Consider the following 17918-nt stretch of genomic DNA (forward strand, 5'->3'; position numbering starts at 1 on the left):
CTTCAAGATAGCAGTTAATCATTTAATCATTTTATCTAGTATTGTACCAACCTCGTTAGCAAATGACAGATATATGTAGTCACTATCCACTGGGTCAAGTACAAGTTTGGGGAAAACGGAAGATTCTTCTTCAATTTCATACAAAATTTCAGGGCAGTTCGGTTCCATGTTGTTGTTAAGAATAACCTAAAAACATGAGATGTAAAATTATCCACTAAACCCCCTGATTAACAAGAAGACAGTTAATATTTTAATCATAAATCCTTTCCATGCTCTGACAGTGGCTACATCATTAGACCACTTAGAAGACTTATTGTGACCTGATTTCTTTAGAAATGTGTCTGGTTCTCATAATGCAGAAAGTTGGAGGACAAGAACATCAGATCATATCTTCTGTAGCATAGAAACCAGATATATTTTGTACTGAATTTGGATCTTGGAGTAGGGTAGGTAATGTAATTTTTATCAGTATTAAGTCACTAACTGACATCAACATCAAACGAGGAGGAAAAGATATACCCATACTATATGAAGTGTGTAACAATTTCTATCGGTAGAGTGGAGGGTGAAGGGGTCCACAATACGATCTAAGGTCTAAGATGTAGACCAGTGGTTCCCAAACTTTTCACATTGGGCCACTCCTTACCCCTGCCCATGCTCAGGAGACATGGTCGGGAAACTGGGGCTGAGTCGTGGCTCCCGGGGGGAGGAGGGCGCAGATAGGGATAAAGGAGCCAAGGCTGGGGCCAGAGTTGCAGCTGGGCTGGGAGGCAGGGCCGGGAGCAGAGCCGTGGCCAGGCAGCAGTTGGGGCTGGCAGCACGGGCTGCATGCGGAGTTGTGGCCAGGCCAGGGACTGAGGCTGAGGGCAGAACCAGGGGGAGAGTCTCAGCCAGCATCCGGGACTGCAGCTGGGAGTCGGGCCAGAGCAGAGCTGGGGGCAGAGCACGGCTGGGTGGTCCTGCCGCGCCCCCCCCGAATGTTCCATCACACCGCTGTAGTGGGGTGCACCCCAGTTTGGGGACAACTAACGTAGACAGATCTTATGCCTTTTTCTTCTCTCAGAAGATGGAGAGTGGCCCCTACCCTGCTTCATGGCAGAGGTTCAGCCCCCTAAATCCATGGGTACTCCCACAGGCAAAGAATATCTGGGTAGAGGCTCCATGTTTCTACACTGCCACCCAAATCCCAATACTCCCTGCAGCCCCTTGACAGTACAGCTCTTGTGTGAGTAATGCTGTAAGGGACTTGGCTCCTTGTACCTCTGCTTCCCAGGACCACCCATCAAGGGGGAGTTTCCACAGCATGAAAAGGAACCTACAAAAGTTATTGCTGACTCCGTCTCCAGTCACAGGAGTTGCTTTGCCCTGGAGCTTTTGGGGTTGATGAGAGGATGCTTGTGAGTTGCTATTCCTCTTCCATATCTCACCCAACCCAAATCCACAGGTTTCTATGCCTCTCCTCTCCCAAAAGTAAAAGGAGTAGGGGATCCAAAGATATTTTAATGTTTATACTAATCAGCAAACTAACATCAGTACAAAATTTGCCCTGAGTTTATTTCTTATTTCCACAAACAAGGCTAAGCAATGGAGACGTGTTCATGGTCTCCACTGAACTATAGAAACATGAAAGCATTCAGTTTTATTTAATTATCAAAAAATTGGTTTCCAGCTCCCTGGAAACAAACAGGAGAAAGTTTTTCATGGTGTATTCTACTCTACTCCAGCTGTCTGCTTACTAAAAACAGAAAGAGTCATCCTTTGCAGTGTAGACAGGAAATGCACTGTTACAGAACGCTGGAAAAAAAAAACTCAAATAAAAGAGAGTTGCCTCCCAGGTTTGACAGTGAGATAGGAAACATTTCATTTCTAAGTTTTTGATTCAGAACGGGCAAAGGTCAACTACTCAGCAGCCTTAGTAAAATGAGTCTGGTCTTGGTTCCTAATGGACAGATAACCACAAGACACAGAAAAGTTGTTTTTTAAAAACAGCTAGAGAAATGTAATAATAGTTGGTCTCCACTGGTAAACACAGACTAACTAAATGTGGTACAAACAATAAATTAAGGACTATAGATATTATTTAATTAGTGAACTATATTTGTGGATTTTAAGCAGGACATTTAATCTCATCTGGATGTTATTTTGTTCTCTGTGTTCCTCTGTCACCAAGAGACTGTAAACCAATAATTGCACATTTGAATGTTTAAAAAGTGAAAGTAACAATACTGCAGTTCTTTAAAATGCAAACAAAACAGAATATAGAGATATCCAGGTGATGATGTTAGTTTACAATATAATGTATACAATGGAACACAGGAAACATTTACTCATTAAAACACATTGATTAGGAAAAATATCCCACATTCCACTAACCTTCAGTAACTGTCCATCTCTTGTTCCCAAAAACAAAACTGTCTTGTTCAAAACTACAGTAGCATAAACAGCTGATAAATCAGAGTGAATCAAGGTGGGTGACTTTTTGACTGGTGATAACAGTTTTTGCTGAAAATCAGACAACAGCAGAACATGTGACAAAATTATTCAACAATACTGTAAAATACAACTAAAAAAAAAGAAGAAGAATTCCTGGGAAGCCGCTCAGTGCCCTCCCCTTATGGACCACAATTTTTGGAGGTATTTCTATTTTCAACAGGGTTATACTCAACACAATATACTCTTGGAAATGTACAGAGAGATGTGACAGTCCTTTTGTCAATCTGTTTAGCTATGCAAATATAAGTACTAAATAATTACTAACATAAATGGGGAGGGAAAGAAAGAATCAAAGCAGATACAGCCATTTGTTCCTTGATTCACTGTGGATATCTATCCAGATACGAAGCCTGTTATTGGTACTACTTCTCTGGCCAATTGTCTACATGTACACCCCCACTGTACCATATTGCAAAGCCGCTCTGCTGTTATAAAGTCTATAATGTCCAGATCTACTATAAATTACTGGCTCCCACTCCATGTAATCCTCAGTGTACCTTCATCTGGGTCCATGGAACCCTGCTTCAGACCTGAAATATTTTCAGAAGCCTCTTTTAATAAATGCAGTTACCCAGGATACAGCAGGTATAGATTCAAACAAATAGGTGGTGTTGTTTTTTCTCTTGCCAAAAAATGAAGTGCTTCACCCTTCCTTTTTTGGTTTCCTGCTTTGCAGTAAAGGAAGCTGAATCTTATAGAACATATTGCTAGACCATAAGAACTAGAAAGTGCCATACAATTTGTGACATTGTAGGCATTAAATACAGTTTATTCCCTTGCTTTCCCCTCCATCATAACTCTGTTACACATAAAATTAAAGTTTCCGTATTTAATTTAGATCAAGTAACAGTCTTCATGATAAAAATATAATAACTAAATGCTATAAGAAAAATTAAAAAACTCTGCGAAGATGTAACTATGACATATTATTATAGACATATTTTAATAACAAATTAATTTATTAACAGGCTGGGCCAAAATACTGGTGTAAGATTTACACTACAGAGACAAAAAAGTGTTTGACCCACTATGTCTAAACAAAATGTATCTGTGGGAATTTCAATTCCAAGCATCACCCACAATTCTTTGTTGAAGCTGAGTTGTAAAACTATATTAATTTATGGAAATACCTGGGCAACTGCAGCATAAGAAAACATAGGGCAATATCACTTTAGAAAATTATTTTTATATCATGCAAAAAAAAGGACAATTTATTATTAATCGTATTATATAGGACCCTCCAAAGACCCCAACCAAGATGAGGGCTCCATTGTGCTACATGCTTTAGAAACACATAGTCAGAGACATGCCCTGTCCGAAACGGCTTACAATCTAAAACCGCAAACCTGGACATTGTTCCTCACAGGCAGATCCCTACACCTGTAAGGAGCTTCATCAAAGTCAGGAACCTAACTAGCTCCCTTGGAAGATCTGGTCATAGACACAGGATGGGAGACAGGAAGCATTATCCTCCCCATGTTACAACTGGGGATTTTAGAAAAATGACACGACTTCCCACGTTCCCACAGAGTGAACCTGTGACAGAGCACGCCAAATCCAGTGACAAGGCCATCATTCAACAGAAAGAGAATATGTTTCTGCAATGTAAATCCACTCTCAATTAAAATATTTTCCTATAACTTAAATTAGTTACTTTCAATTAGTTTGTAGAAAGCGCATTTGAAAAAAAAAACTTGATTAACTTTGATTATTTAAAAAATATATATCTTTTTTCAAGGGGTTGCAAAACACAGAGGGATTGTGATGCAGGACCCTGCTTAAAGCACTCTCATGGCGGCGTGTTAATGTTGCTGCCCCTTTTGCGCCCCCCCATCGGTGGCCTTGCTGGGTCCCTGGTGGCAGGGCCGCCGATGAGGGGGTGCAAAATGGGCAGTGACATTAACACGCTGCTGCTGATGGGGGCGGGGGAGCGGGCAAAAGAAGTAGCTTCCCCAAGCCCTTTAAATCGCCATTGGAGCCCCAGGCGGCATGGGCCAGGCAGCGCAGATGGGCTGGCTGGGGGACGCTGACCCCGAGCCCCGCCCCTTCCAGGGGCAGGGGAACGGGGGGCAGAGCTGGCCCTGTATCAGTAAGAGCTTAATTTTACTTTCACTCCTGGCAGGAGTGAAAGGAAGACAAGCTACTCAAGGCGTCTTGCAGAAGCTGCACAGTTAGACCCTGGAAGGAAGGAGGAGCCACCTAGACATTGAAACAGTATGGTAACTGAGTTTTATTTTAACTTATATACTAGTAGATGAGCAGTGCCATTCTTTAGCATCCTCTCTTTCTGACTGAAGAAGCAACCCTAACAAGTCTGAGAAAACATCACCCCAATTCTCCTCGCTAGATGGAGGGGTGCTATAACGTTAAGCTTAGATGGCTGGTGAAAGGGGGAACTGGTTTGGTGGGCCATCAGAACAAAAAAATTGCCTTAACTCTTTTACAACCTATCTGTCCCCTCCCTTTGGGGAGCAGCTGCTATTCCTTTCATCCTTCTCATCCTTTTTTCACACGCATTTAGTTTTTTAACCAACCCTTTCACTTATTCCACTGGGACTAAATGGGTTATGGCAGTGCAGGGTCTTCCCAGGCTTTTCCTTTCTTAAGAAAACCAATCTTGATTCAGCCCTAAAAATGTATTTACAGTTGGAGCTTCCTCTATGCTTCATTAGTCATACTTCTCCTCCCTTCCATGTTTCTGTGTTCCAGAACACTTCTGTGACATAGGGCCAGAAAGGGTTACACAACTAGTAGGCTAACTGATCCAGATTCAACATATTAGGAGACAATGATTGTGTTTGAGGTTGACAGTGTAACCAAATGGTTCCTGTCTATCGCTGTATTCTGTTAATTCAGAGATCAAAAGGAGATGTTAATATTTAGGTAAACTGTGAATGTTGTAATATCATTGACTTTATTTCGCTTTGAAGTTTGTGGAATCTACCTGTAAATGGCGGGAGCTGGGCAATTGCCTTTTATTAATCCATTCAGCTAATCACCGGTGGTTCTTAGGACATAGGATGTACCTTCAAAGCCACTATTGTTCACCCAAGGACTGCACGCTGTCAAGAGGCTGCTAGATAACTATAAAAAGAACTCTAGGGCCCTGATCCTATCATCTCACATCTGCTTAAACTTCATCAGGGGAAGTTTGAATTGCAAGACTGAGGTCCCCAGCTCCAAACTGGGTCACCCTGACATTGGACTATAACTTATAGAACTAATTCTGAAATAACTTTTTACAACTCTGAAGCTCACCATCTCTACTATGAACTGACCGTAGAACTTTACTCATATCTGTATGTATAATGATCTTTTAACCCGTACTCACTCTCATTCCTTTTTTAATAAATTTTAGCTGAGTTAATAAGAATTGGCTGTAAGTGTGTATTTGGGTAAGATCTGAAATATTCATTGACCTGATAGCACTTTTTATATATGACAAACAAGGTTTTCAGTAATCCTCATCATATTTGACTTGGCTGTCTGGGGGGGAGCTCAAGGCTGGGTTGCTTTAAGGGAACTGTATTTCTGGCTTCTGGGTAACCAGTAAGGTATTGTAGAAGCTTTTCTGTTGCTGGATCGGTGAATCTAAGTATTAGAATAACCATCAGTTTTGGGGATTGTCTGCCCCATTCTTTGCAGTTTGCCCTAATTGAGCAATCTCAGTGTGGCCCCCCTAGGGCCCCGGTCACAACTTCTAAGATCCATAAGAACACAAGAAATGTACCAAGAAAAGACCATCCTGTCCAACATGGTTGCTCTTTCCAGTTCTCAAATCCCACTCTTCTGCTTTATTCTACACTCCTCAATCTCCTTCAATTTCACAAATAAACCCAGATGTCTCCTGGATTAATTTAGACTGTGTTACAACCACCTCATCTTGTAATGTATCCTGTTTATGACCCTTTGCATGAAATTACTTATACATGTTCTATAATTTACATCTAGATTTCTTCCACCTTGAGCACAGCTGTGACTGCTAAATTCATGCTTCTATGTTCTGTCTTGATTTTATTTAAATGTTTTAGAGTGCAAGCTCCTTGGGGAAAGGACTGTGTTTTCCTGTTTGTACAGCTCCGAACTTACTGCAGCTGCTCACTAAGTAAAGATACAAAGCCAGATCCTTAGCTGGTGTAAATGGACACAGCTCTACTAACTTCACTTGAACTGCACCTATTTACACCAACTGAGGATCTGGCCCATCACTCTTCATTCCTTTCTGGCCCTGCCATGTGTAGAAAAATAGGCCCTATTTTATTTTTGCCATATATCAAGCAGGTAGTAAGTAGACTCTCTCCTTTAGTATATTCATTCCCTTGCAATAATTAGTTAGCAACCGCTTTCCACCTAGGACAGTCACAGATAAATCTCAGAATAGAGTTTCTTGCCTAAGCTAAATTGATTCTGATAATTCATCTAGAATATTCATAGCTGAGACTCTAAAATCTCTCTAAAGCATTGCTACCATGCAGATTCCCTCAAAATAACATGAAATGCAGCAATCTGATCAGGACACAGAGCACATGAGAAATGTGTAGCAAATATTTGTGAAATGGCCTAACTTTGTTTTTTTATTGAGTATAGATTTTGGAACTGTGTTCTCCCCTGCTAACTTAACCATCCTCTGATCTACACATGATTCCAAGGAAGCTAATCTCTTCTTCAACGGCTCCCTACCCGTCTCTCAAAAGTTTCAAGCAAAAATACTTGGTCAAGCCAGATGACGCAAGGCAACTCTTAGCTGGGAACTGATTATTGGAGAATTTACAAGATTCCTGTGGCTTAATTCCCCATACTGAACAAAGACATTTTTAGAACTCATTCCTGTTGGACACAAAGATTTAATCAGTAATTACCTATGACAACCTCAAGTGACATATACTGGCTATGGAAGCCTATACTCTTGTCACAGCAAACGTAACACTAATGGTCTAGCAATGTACTTTGGATGACTAGACTACTGCAAAATTAATTACACTAAACAGTATTTTGAAAGCCTTAAATCTTTTCTTAAAAGAGTTTGACTCCTTGAGGGCCAGTTATAACAAAATTTAAATACTTAGTGTCTGTAAATTAATGGACCAAATTCTCTGCTGGGGTAATTGGGTCCAGCTCTATTGACTTCCATACTTTGACTTCAACAGAGCTGTGCCAATTTACACCAGCTAAGAATCTGGCCCAAGGTTTTTAATCATGCTTGATGAATAATGGACCACACACTACACAATCTACCTACTCATTTCTTATGAACATATGGGCAAAAGTACCAACATCATATTGTTACAACTCTTTAGTGATATGACATAACAGAGAGCAGACCAGCAAAAAGCTCTTTTCTTTCAGTAGCCATTTAGATCTTAATATTTCATAACAGAAGCATCTTAATGTAGCAAATGCTCCTCTTCACCATGTGGACACATGCCGAACTCAGAATTTTAGAATTTTCCCTATAACGCTCCTGAGTCTTTTTGTTTTGCAACTGCTGACCTCAGTTACAGGTTCTTAAATGTGAGGAGATAACATTCTAAACCACTCTCTCTATTTACAGAGTCATGTATGCTAATGTATGATGCACAAAATCCTAATCTCTCGGCAGGGTGTGATATTCCAGTAGTTCCCACAGGGCAGGCCCAAAGCCCATTGAAAGGAAAGACTCCCATTGACTTCAAAGGTCATTGGAACAGGTATTCCTCATGTATTTTAGCCATGGAGCTTCCATTTCAGAATTGCAGGCATCCAAAAAATGGTCACTGGTACACAGCCAAATTTCTGAAAACAAAGTCAGATTGAATTTGGTGATTTCTCATTGGGAAAAGCAGTCATTAATTTGAGCAAAAAATGTGCTCATCTGCACGTAATTTCTATTGCAGTGTCCATTACGACATATATTTCAGCTGTATTTATAATTTGATATACCCAAAATTAAGGCAAGAGAAATTTGGATCAGAAAAAAGCAAGGAGAACAAAAAAATTACAAAACTATACAATTTTGTTTGAGGTATGGTATTGTCCCCTCGCTCACCTCAATGCTAATTTTGGGTCATGAGTTGCTGGGAGTGCCACATCATATAGCTAGGTTTCAGAGTAACAGCCGTGTTAGTCTGTATTCGCAAAAAGAAAAGGAGTACTTGTGGCACCTTAGAGACTAACCAATTTATTTGAGCATAAGCTTTCGTGAGCTACAGCTCACTTCATCGGATGCATACTGTGGAAAGTACAGAAGATCTTTTTATACACACAAACCATGAAAAAATGGGTGTTTACCACTACAAAAGGTTTTCTCTCCCCCCCACCCCACTCTCCTGCTGGTAATAGCTTATCTAAAGTGATCACTCTCCTTACAATGTGTATGATAATCAAGTTGGGCCATTTCCAGCACAAATCCAGGTTTTCTTCCCCCCCCCCCCACAAACCCACTCTCCTGTTGGCATAGCTATAAATTGTGTATATATTGTATATTGCTAAAAATGTAGCAACCTAGGACAAAATGCCATGTGCAAACCCCACTGTATGAAATCATAGCATAATTGGTCCAGTCTCATAAGCAAAAATGCAACACATGGCCTAGTGAGCACTGGAGTTATATATTTTGAAATAAAGTTGGTGGAGACAGATTTTAAACATACTTGTTTGGAATGCTACACTTAAATCCATTGCTAAAACAAAAGCATAAGTTCTGTTTGATCACAGTAGCAATATTGTGTCAAATCATACCCACCCACCCAGTTTCAATGCAGTAAAGTATTAAAATTTATGCTTAATTTTAAACATGAGTAGTTCCTTTCAAGTCAACAGGATTATTGGTGTGCTTAAAGTTAAGCACATGCTTAAGTGTTTTGCTAAATCAGGGCCAGAGTGCTCAATACCTTTCAGGATCAAGTTTATAGAGGAATCTCCAAACCATTGTCCCATGAAATGCAGGAATACAGATGATCCAGTATGCATATACCCTTAGCAATACAGACCCTTTGCATGTCACTCAGAACCACAATGCAGAGGCAACATTCATGAAGTGCAAGCAGCAGTGTGTGAATGTGGACAAATAGGAGATTCCCACACAAATCAGTCAAAAAAACAGTGCTGTTACAAAGTTGTGGCATGTCATCGTATGCTCTTACTGAGGGGCTGCATTCCCAAGATCAAAATGTAGCATCCTGAACCTTGCAGAGAGCCAACGTGATGGGTCTATGTACACTAGCCTGGACCATACCACACATCACTGATTTAGAACATGGTCAAGAGGACCAGGATTTGCAATATTTTTTTAAAAGGGTATTTTTTTAAGGGTTGCTGGCAAAAGGCAGGGTTATGTTCAGAGGAGTCCACCAGCCACAAGAGTTGCTCAGAGCTCCAATTCAAGGCAGTGGTAATAATACGACATATTCATGTTGCCATGACTGTAGCCAGATAACAACCCTATCTTTAAAAGAGCTGGGATGTAAAGCATACACATCGCCAGCTACCTGCTGCATGGGTACACATTTTTTATGATGAACAGTTGATGTTCTGGGATACATGGTGCCCAAAAGCCCTATCGATTTCTACAGGTTTTTTTTTTTTTAAGTTTTGCATATTGAATGACAAGTTGTGCATTATTTTTCTGAAGATTTTGAACCCATGCACACTTTTGATTCGAAAGGGCATCACATTATGCAAGTGAACCACCTTGCACTTTTTTGAGGGAAGAGGACAGAAGAATGCAAGTAGAAATATCTGGAAGATGAAGCATGCATGCATGAAGTGAGCACACGTGTTGTGTTTACCTATCCTATCCTTTTGTGCTTGTAAAATGACTTTTTAAAATGGAATTGCATTTGTTTCTGTGTCTTTCCTGCAAATATGTATAATGAACAATGAATTATCATTAGGGCTGTTGATTAATCGCAGTTAATTCACACGATTAAGTAAAAAAAATTAATCACAATTTAAAAAATTAATCGCGATTAATTGCAGTTTTAACTGCACTGTTAAACAATAGAATACCAATTGAATTTTATTAAATATTTTTGGATATTTTCCTACATTTTTAAATATATTGATTTCAATTACAACATAGAGTCCAAAGTGTACAGTGCTCACTTTATATTATTTTTTATTACAAATATTTGCACTGTAAAAATGATAAACCAAAGAAATAGTATTTTTCAATTCACCTCATACAAGTACTGTAGTGCAATCTCTTTGTCATGAAAGTGCAATTTACAAATGTAGATTTTTTTTTGTTACGTAACTGCACTCAAAAACAAAACAATGTAAAACTTCAGAGCCTACAAGTCCACTCAGTCCTACTTTTTGTTCAGTCAATCGCTAAGACAAACAAGTTTGTTTACATTTACAGGAGATAATGTTGCCCTCTTCTTATTAACAATGTCACCAGAAGGTAAGAACAGGTATTTGCATGGCACTTTTGTAGTCAGCATTGCAAGGTATTTACTTGCCAGATATGCTAAACATTCGTATGGCCCTTCATGCTTCAGCCATCATTCCAGAGGCCATGTTTCCAGAGGACATGCTGATGACGCTCGTTAAAAAAATAATGCTTTAATTAAATTTGTGACTGAACTCCTTGGGGGAGAATTGTATGTCCCCTGCTCTGTTTTACCCACATTCTGCCATATATTTCATTTTATAGCAGTCTTGGATAATGACCCAGCACACGTTGTTCATTTTAAGAATACTTTCACTGCAGATTTCACAAAACACAAAGAAGGTACCAACGTAAGATTTCTAAAGCTAGCTACAGCACTCAACCCAAGGTTTAAGAATCTGAAGTGCCTTCCAAAATCTGAGAGGGATGAGGTGTAGAGCATGCTTTCAGACGTCTTAAAAGAGCAACACTCCAATGCAGAAACTACAGAACCCAAACCACCAAGAAAGAAAATCAACCTTGTGCTGGTGGCATCTGACTCAGATAATGAAGATGAACATGTGTCGATCAGTACTGCTTTGGATTCTTATTGAGCAGAACCCATCATCAGCATGGACACATGTCCCCTGAAATGGTAGTTGAAGCATGAAAGGACATATGAATCTTTAGCACATCTGGCACGTAAATATCTTGCGATTCTGGCTACAACAGTGCCATGAGAATGCCTGTTCTCACTGTCAGGTGACATTGTAAACAAGGACCGGGCAGTATTATCTCCTGCAAATGTAAACAAACTTGTTTGTCTGAGTGATTGGCTTAACAAGAAGTAGGACTGAGTGGACTTGCAGGCTCTAAAATTTTACATTGTTTTATTTTTGAATGCAGATTTTTTCTACATAATTCTACATTTGTAAGTTCAACTTTCATGATAAAGAGATTGCACTACAGTACTTGTGTTAGGTGAATTGAAAAATACTATTTTTGTTGTTTTTTTACAGTGCAAATACTTGTAATCAAAAATAAATATAAAGTGAGCACTGTACACTGTATTCTGTGTTGTAATTTAAATCAATATATTTGAAAACATAGAAAACATCCAAAAATATTTAAATAAATGGTATTCTATTATTGTTTAACAGTGCGATTAATCACAATTAATGTTTTTAATCACACAATTAATCATGTTTTTTTTTTATCGCTTGACAGCCCTAATTATAATAAAGGGAATATCATGCCTCCTTTGGGTTGGCTTCATTAGACAATTAGCTCATGGTATAACACAACACTCAGAAGTCATTATCTAACACAATGTTAAACATGTCTACTGCCTACTTTGTGTTTTGTGAAATCTGCAGTGAAAGTATTCTTAAAATGAACAACGTGTGCTGGGTCATTATCCAAGGCTGCTATAAAATGAAATATATGGCAGAATGTGGGTAAAACAGAGCAGGGGACATACAATTCTCCCCCAAGGAGTTCAGTCACAAATTTAATGTCATGTTAAACATTATCTACTGCCAATGTAGGCAGGAACCAATGAAGTTTAACATTGTGTCAGCTGGTCATGATTAACTCTAGAGGTCCAGTTAGTGACATGTTAAACATAGCGATCCCTGTCTATACTGACAGCAAAGCTGTGTTTAGCATCATGTTAATTAACCCAACTCCTCATGGTCATATTCTAACACAACCTAATTTTCCAGTAAAGATAAGCCTTTTGAAAGATTGGAGTTATTGCTGTAATAATGGGACTATGCTTGTAGTCTAAGACAGAACTATTTTTAAAATAATGAATGTTGGTCTTTCATATTTAGATACCATGGTGATGACAGCCATATAAATAGATTGTATTTGCACTCCTTAGACCCATTTCCTTAAAAGTTACAAAAAAACAATTCTCTAGAATTTCTGATATATGAGCTGTGCAAAATATTTATTTTGGGTTTTTTGTGTGGATTGCTATTGGAAGTTTATTATTCACTTTTGCCATGGATGACAGTCTGATAAAACACCTTACACTGCCAGTAAAGAAATCATGTAAGAACTGACAATGAAAGAACCAGCATCCAAAATCCAATTTCTAAATAACCATTGTTTGGGAAGGAGAGACTTTTTATTACCTCCTTTCATTCAATTTACCATCAGTAACCACAGCAATCAAAGTGAGTTACTGACACCTAAAAACAGAGGGTCAAATCCTGGCTCCATAGAAATCAATGGGAGTTTTGCCACTGATTTCAATATAGCCAGGATTTCACACACCTAATCTTATGATTCCATGTGGAAAGGGACAGATATTTAATCTTATTTGTTGTGACTAGCTAGTTTTAATATATTTTACATTTATATTGCAGCTTTTATTTGGAAAGATCTCAAGAGTGCTTCCCTAACTGTGGTTAGGGAAGCAACCTCTTCTCATGAAATTTCCAAAATACTCCATCCATTACTGGACAAGGCTGTCCCAATCTAGAAGGGGCAGTGGGTTAAACTGCAGAATGCTTGGGTGTTGGAGGATCTGCCAGAGACCAGGGCTCTCTTTACAGATCACGTTCTTGTCTTTTTTGTTGTTGTTTGTTTTGCCTGTTCTCACTTTCAGGTGACATTGTAAATAAGAAGCAGGCAGCAGTATCTCCCCTCAATGTAAACAAACTTTTTTGTCTTAGCGATTGGCAGAACAAGAAGTAGGACTGAGTGGACTTGTAGGCTCGAAAGTTTTACACTATTTTGTTTTTGAGTGCAGTCATGTAACCAAAAAAAAAATCTGCATTTGTAAGTTACACTTTCAAGATAAAGCGATTGCACTTCAGTACTTGTACGAGATGAACTGGAAAATACTATTTCTTTTGTCATTTTACAGTGCATATATTTGTAATCAAAAATAATAATACAAAGTGAGCACTGTACACTTTGTATTCTGTGTTGTAATTGAAATCAATATTGAAAATGTAGAAAAACATCCAAAATATTGAATACATTTCAATTAGTATTCTATTGTTATAAGTATGATTAATCAATTAATTTTGTTGAGTTAAGTGTGTGGGTTAACTGTGATTGAAAGCCCTAATATTTAGTATTCATTATTATTATTTACACAGCCCCAGAGATGTGCATGGTGCACTACGGGGTGGAGGGGAGAAAGCATGTCTAGATGGCAACAGGAGGTAGGAGGCTGAGTGTAGGGGATTTGAAGCAAGGTCTGCTAAATTGCAATCCTGGCTCTACCCCTCATTTGAGAGGTAACCATGAACATGTCTGCCTTCCCACATCTGCAGAGGGGAATGATAGTATCTACCTCAAGGATCAGCGAGTTCACACAAGGTTTTTAAAATATAAAGCTCTCTCTAAGCCTTGTGGGGAGCCAGGTCCCTGGGTGCTGGCTCCGGATCAGAATTCCCCTGAAACTCAAGGGCTCTCGGGGGGGGGGGGGATTTTGACGGGGGCCAGCTGATCTATTTCTCCGAGGGCAACAAGCTTCACCGAAGCGAAGGGGAGACTCACACAGTGGCGATTTTCATTGATTTTCTGTAACGGGCCGCAACTGGCGGCTGGCTCCTTCCTCTGCCCGGCCAGCCGCTCCATGTCCTGCATGGCGAAGATGCAGAGCGCGGTGGAGTCCCAGCGCCGCTCGCCCGGCCCGGCGCTGAAGACCCCGGCCCACCAGCCCGCCTGCTCCAGGAGGCTGGAGGAGAGGAGGGTGCTGCGGGCGCCGCAGTCCAGGCGCAGCTCGCCGAAGAGGCTGAGGACGGCGGGGTCCTTCTGGGACTTCAGCACGGCCACGCTGGGATGCGCCGCCGGGGGTAAGGGGTAGTAGGGGAAGAAGAGGTGCGCGCCCCACAGGAAGGCGTCCACGAAGTGCAGCGGGTTCGCGCCGGCGCGCTTCAGCGTCCCAAACTCCCCCCGGATCAGGCCCAGGTCCGGCAGGCTGCGCACGGTGAGCACCGTGTCGGCGTCGGAGGCCGAGGGGGCGCACGTCAGGTTGGTGTCGGGCAGCGAGTAGGTGGCGGCCAGCGCCAGCAAGCGGCCTTGCTTGGGCTGCGGCGCGAAGAGCACCCCGGTGGTGGAGCCCTGCGGCAGGCAGCTCACCACCTCGCTCTGGTTGGACAGCGCCGTCAGGTTACCCAGCAGCCGCACCTGGCAGCTGCCGCCGTGCAGCGTCCAGCCGGTGAGCAGGCGGCCGCGCTCCGGGTCCGGCAGCAGCAGCTTGCTGTGGGTGCCCGCCGGCTGCGCGCAGCCCTGCGCCCCCGCGGGCGCCAGCTGCAGCTGCCCGGAGGGCGGCCGGCCCAGGGCCGGGTGCAGCTTGTACAGGCAGCTGCCGCCCGCCAGCAGGAGGCTGTCCCCGCTCGCCGCGATGTTGTCGATGCGCACGGGCAGGGCGAAGCGCGGCTGGCACACGACGGCCCCGGCCCCAGCCAGGGCGATCAGCAGCGCCCAGGGCAGCGGGGGCGCGGCGGGGCCGGGGCGCCGGGGGTCCTTCCTCCTGCAGGGCGCCATGGGCGCGGCCCGCTCCTCGAAAGGCTCCGCGGCTGCTCTAGTTGCCCGGCGCCGGCGGCTGCCCCATGCTGTGCTGCGGGGCGGGAGAGGCGCTGTGTCGTTCAGCCCCGGCTTCCTCCGTCTGGCTGCGGTGGTGGGAAGTTCCTCTCCGGGAGGCTGGGCTGGGCTCCTGGGTGGGGGTTTGGGCCTCAGACTTGCTCTTGCACAAGCTTCCTTCCCCAGTCACCCCACGCCCTGCGCCCTCCAGGATGCAGCGGGCGGGGGCCGCAGGCACCTGCCCAGCTTTGCTGCTGGGTGCACTGCAAAACCAAGGCTGGGCTCCTGCTGTGAGTGAAACATCCCACAGCCTCTCAGCCTAGATGGGAGCAAAGCACCCCTGTGCACCAGGCAGCCTTTGGCAGGCTTCTTGGGCGTGCCATGAGGAGGACCGGCTCTAGGTACCAGCAAAGCAAGCATGTGCGTGGGGTGGCACAAGTCCAGGGGCGGCATTCCAGCCGTCCTTTTTTTTTATTTTATTTTATTTTTTGCTTGTGCAGTTGTGCTCTCAGAGCTGGAGGCGGCAAATTGTTTGCTTGGGGTGGCAAAAAACCTAAGAGCCGGCCCTGGCCTTGAGAGCATGGCTGGGGCCCACTTGGACTAGGGTGACCGGATAGTAAGTGTGGAAAATCGGGAGTTTTGCGCGGGGAGGTGGAGGGGGACGGGGCTATAGTCAGGGCCGTCCCTACCCATACGCAAAGTACGCAGCTGTGTAGGGCACCACAGTTCCTGGTGCCCTGCACAGCTGTGTGCTGCTCCAGCCCCTGCCCTGCCTTTTCCCCATGGCCCCTGCCCCTGCTCCGCCCCAGCCCCATCCCCAGCCCCACCTCCACTCCCCTGAGGACTGCAGCAAGGCTGGGCTTGCACTCACAGGTGGCGGGAAGTGCAGCGACGTGGCCCCTGCCATGCCGCCAGTGAGTGCTGTGGGGCGGTTCCCTTCTGCCCCCCAAGCCAGCCCCGCCGCCCCCACACGCACACACACCTCGCAGGGGGGCTGCGTAGGGCCCCAGAATAGCTAGGGATGGCCCTGGGTATAGTTGCATATATAAGAGAAAGCCACTAATATCAGGATGGTCTTGACAATATCGGGACATCTGGCCACCCTAATTTGGACTGCCAGGCTGACCCAGGTTTTAAACCTCTTGGGGGGTGAGGAATAACATTGGAACAAGGGGCCCCACACACAGCTGATTTTCCAGCATAGATGGGACTGTCGCCACAGCCAGCAGAGAGTGTGACTTTCTCTGAACATCTCATCTTTATTATAGAGACCCATTGGGGTTCTCACAACACATTTTTAGTGGCCTCAGAGTGCAGCCACCAACTCTTGCTGGCAGCGGCTTTGGCAATTTTTCCTAAAATGTTTAATTAACTTTAGGAAAAATAAATCAATATACACTATACATGTCCAGTGTAATTTATTTATATCTGGATTTTATTTGTGCAGACTCAATGATAAAAATAATGTATAGTTGTCTCTGTTCTTTACTGGACCTACACAGAATAGAAACAAATAATGTGTTTTGCATGTTCTTGTCCCTTTTTGTTGTTTCTTTTGCTTTTTTGGTTGGTTGTTCTTTTTAGACTTGCTAGCTAGTAAGTCTGCTGCTGTGAAAAGTGATACTTGTGTATTAATATCACTTTTCACAGCCTCCCAGCTAGTTGCTAAGTCTGCTGTGAAAAGTGATATTAACATACAAATATAACTTTTCACAGCAGACTTACTCAGCCATGGCAAACCTGGGGACAAGTTAAGCCCTGGATGGGAAAGTGAATAGGGAGGCAGCAGAGGCCAGGAGCCATGGAGGGAATGAATAAGGGGGCTAGGGGAGGGGCTGGATGGGGGTTGAGGGAGGCAGTGGGACCCAGGGGCAATGGGATGGGTGAGTGAAGGGCCAGAGGGTGCAGTGGAGGCCAGCACCCACCACTGCACAGCCAGGGCCTAACCCAAAGCCCTTTGGCTGGGGCCTGAGGCCCAGCGGCTGGTGAAGGCGGTGGGGGCCAAGGGCAATGGGGAAGGGGTGGTGAGCCTGGGGCCCAGCAATCAGGGGACAGAGCATGCCTGCCACTGCACAGATGAAGCCTGGGGTTGGAGAAGGCAGCAGCTGGGGATGGGCAATGGGGGAGAGGGGCAGGGTGATGAGACTGGAACCACAGGATGGGGCCCATGGCCAGAGCCCAAAGCTCTGCAACTGGAGTCTGCCACCCACCATCCCTGAAGCCCAACCCCACCACCCCTGGGAAGGTGGGAAATTTACTGGCTTGCCTGCTTCTCCAGTGTTTGTGTCTTCAGAAGGAGGCAGGGCCCAAGCTCTGCTGGAGGCCCAAGGGGAGGGGCTGCTGCTTTGCCCCTGCGCTCCAATCGCTGCACAGGAGGCTGTGCCTGCAAGAAAAGCCCCGGACTGCATGAGGCCATGGTGGCCGCATTTGAGAAATGCTGCCCTGGTTGGCTTCTGAGACCTAGATAGTGACTTCTTCCTTCTAAGTAAAGCCAGGCTAATTTGGGATTCTTGCTGACATTTATCTC

At 43.6% G+C, this 17918-nt stretch overlaps 1 protein-coding gene across 1 annotated transcript in view; it reads right to left on the reverse strand.

The window, feature by feature from the left end:
* PLXNC1 (plexin C1) overlaps positions 1–15355 on the reverse strand; it is a gene marked incomplete at its 5' end in the record, with an annotated part of 97288 nt that extends 81933 nt beyond the window's left edge. The window contains 3 exons of the mRNA XM_084616862.1: positions 52–186; positions 2374–2502; positions 14363–15355. Coding sequence (XP_084472988.1) covers positions 52–186; positions 2374–2502; positions 14363–15355 — 1257 coding nt within the window. The remainder of the gene's footprint in view (positions 1–51; positions 187–2373; positions 2503–14362) is intronic.
* Between the last annotated feature and the right edge of the window lie 2563 nt (positions 15356–17918).

Source organism: Lepidochelys olivacea (assembly GCF_965140295.1).
Source record: "Lepidochelys olivacea isolate rLepOli2 genome assembly, chromosome: 1".
In the NCBI taxonomy this organism is placed as follows: domain Eukaryota; kingdom Metazoa; phylum Chordata; order Testudines; family Cheloniidae; genus Lepidochelys; species Lepidochelys olivacea.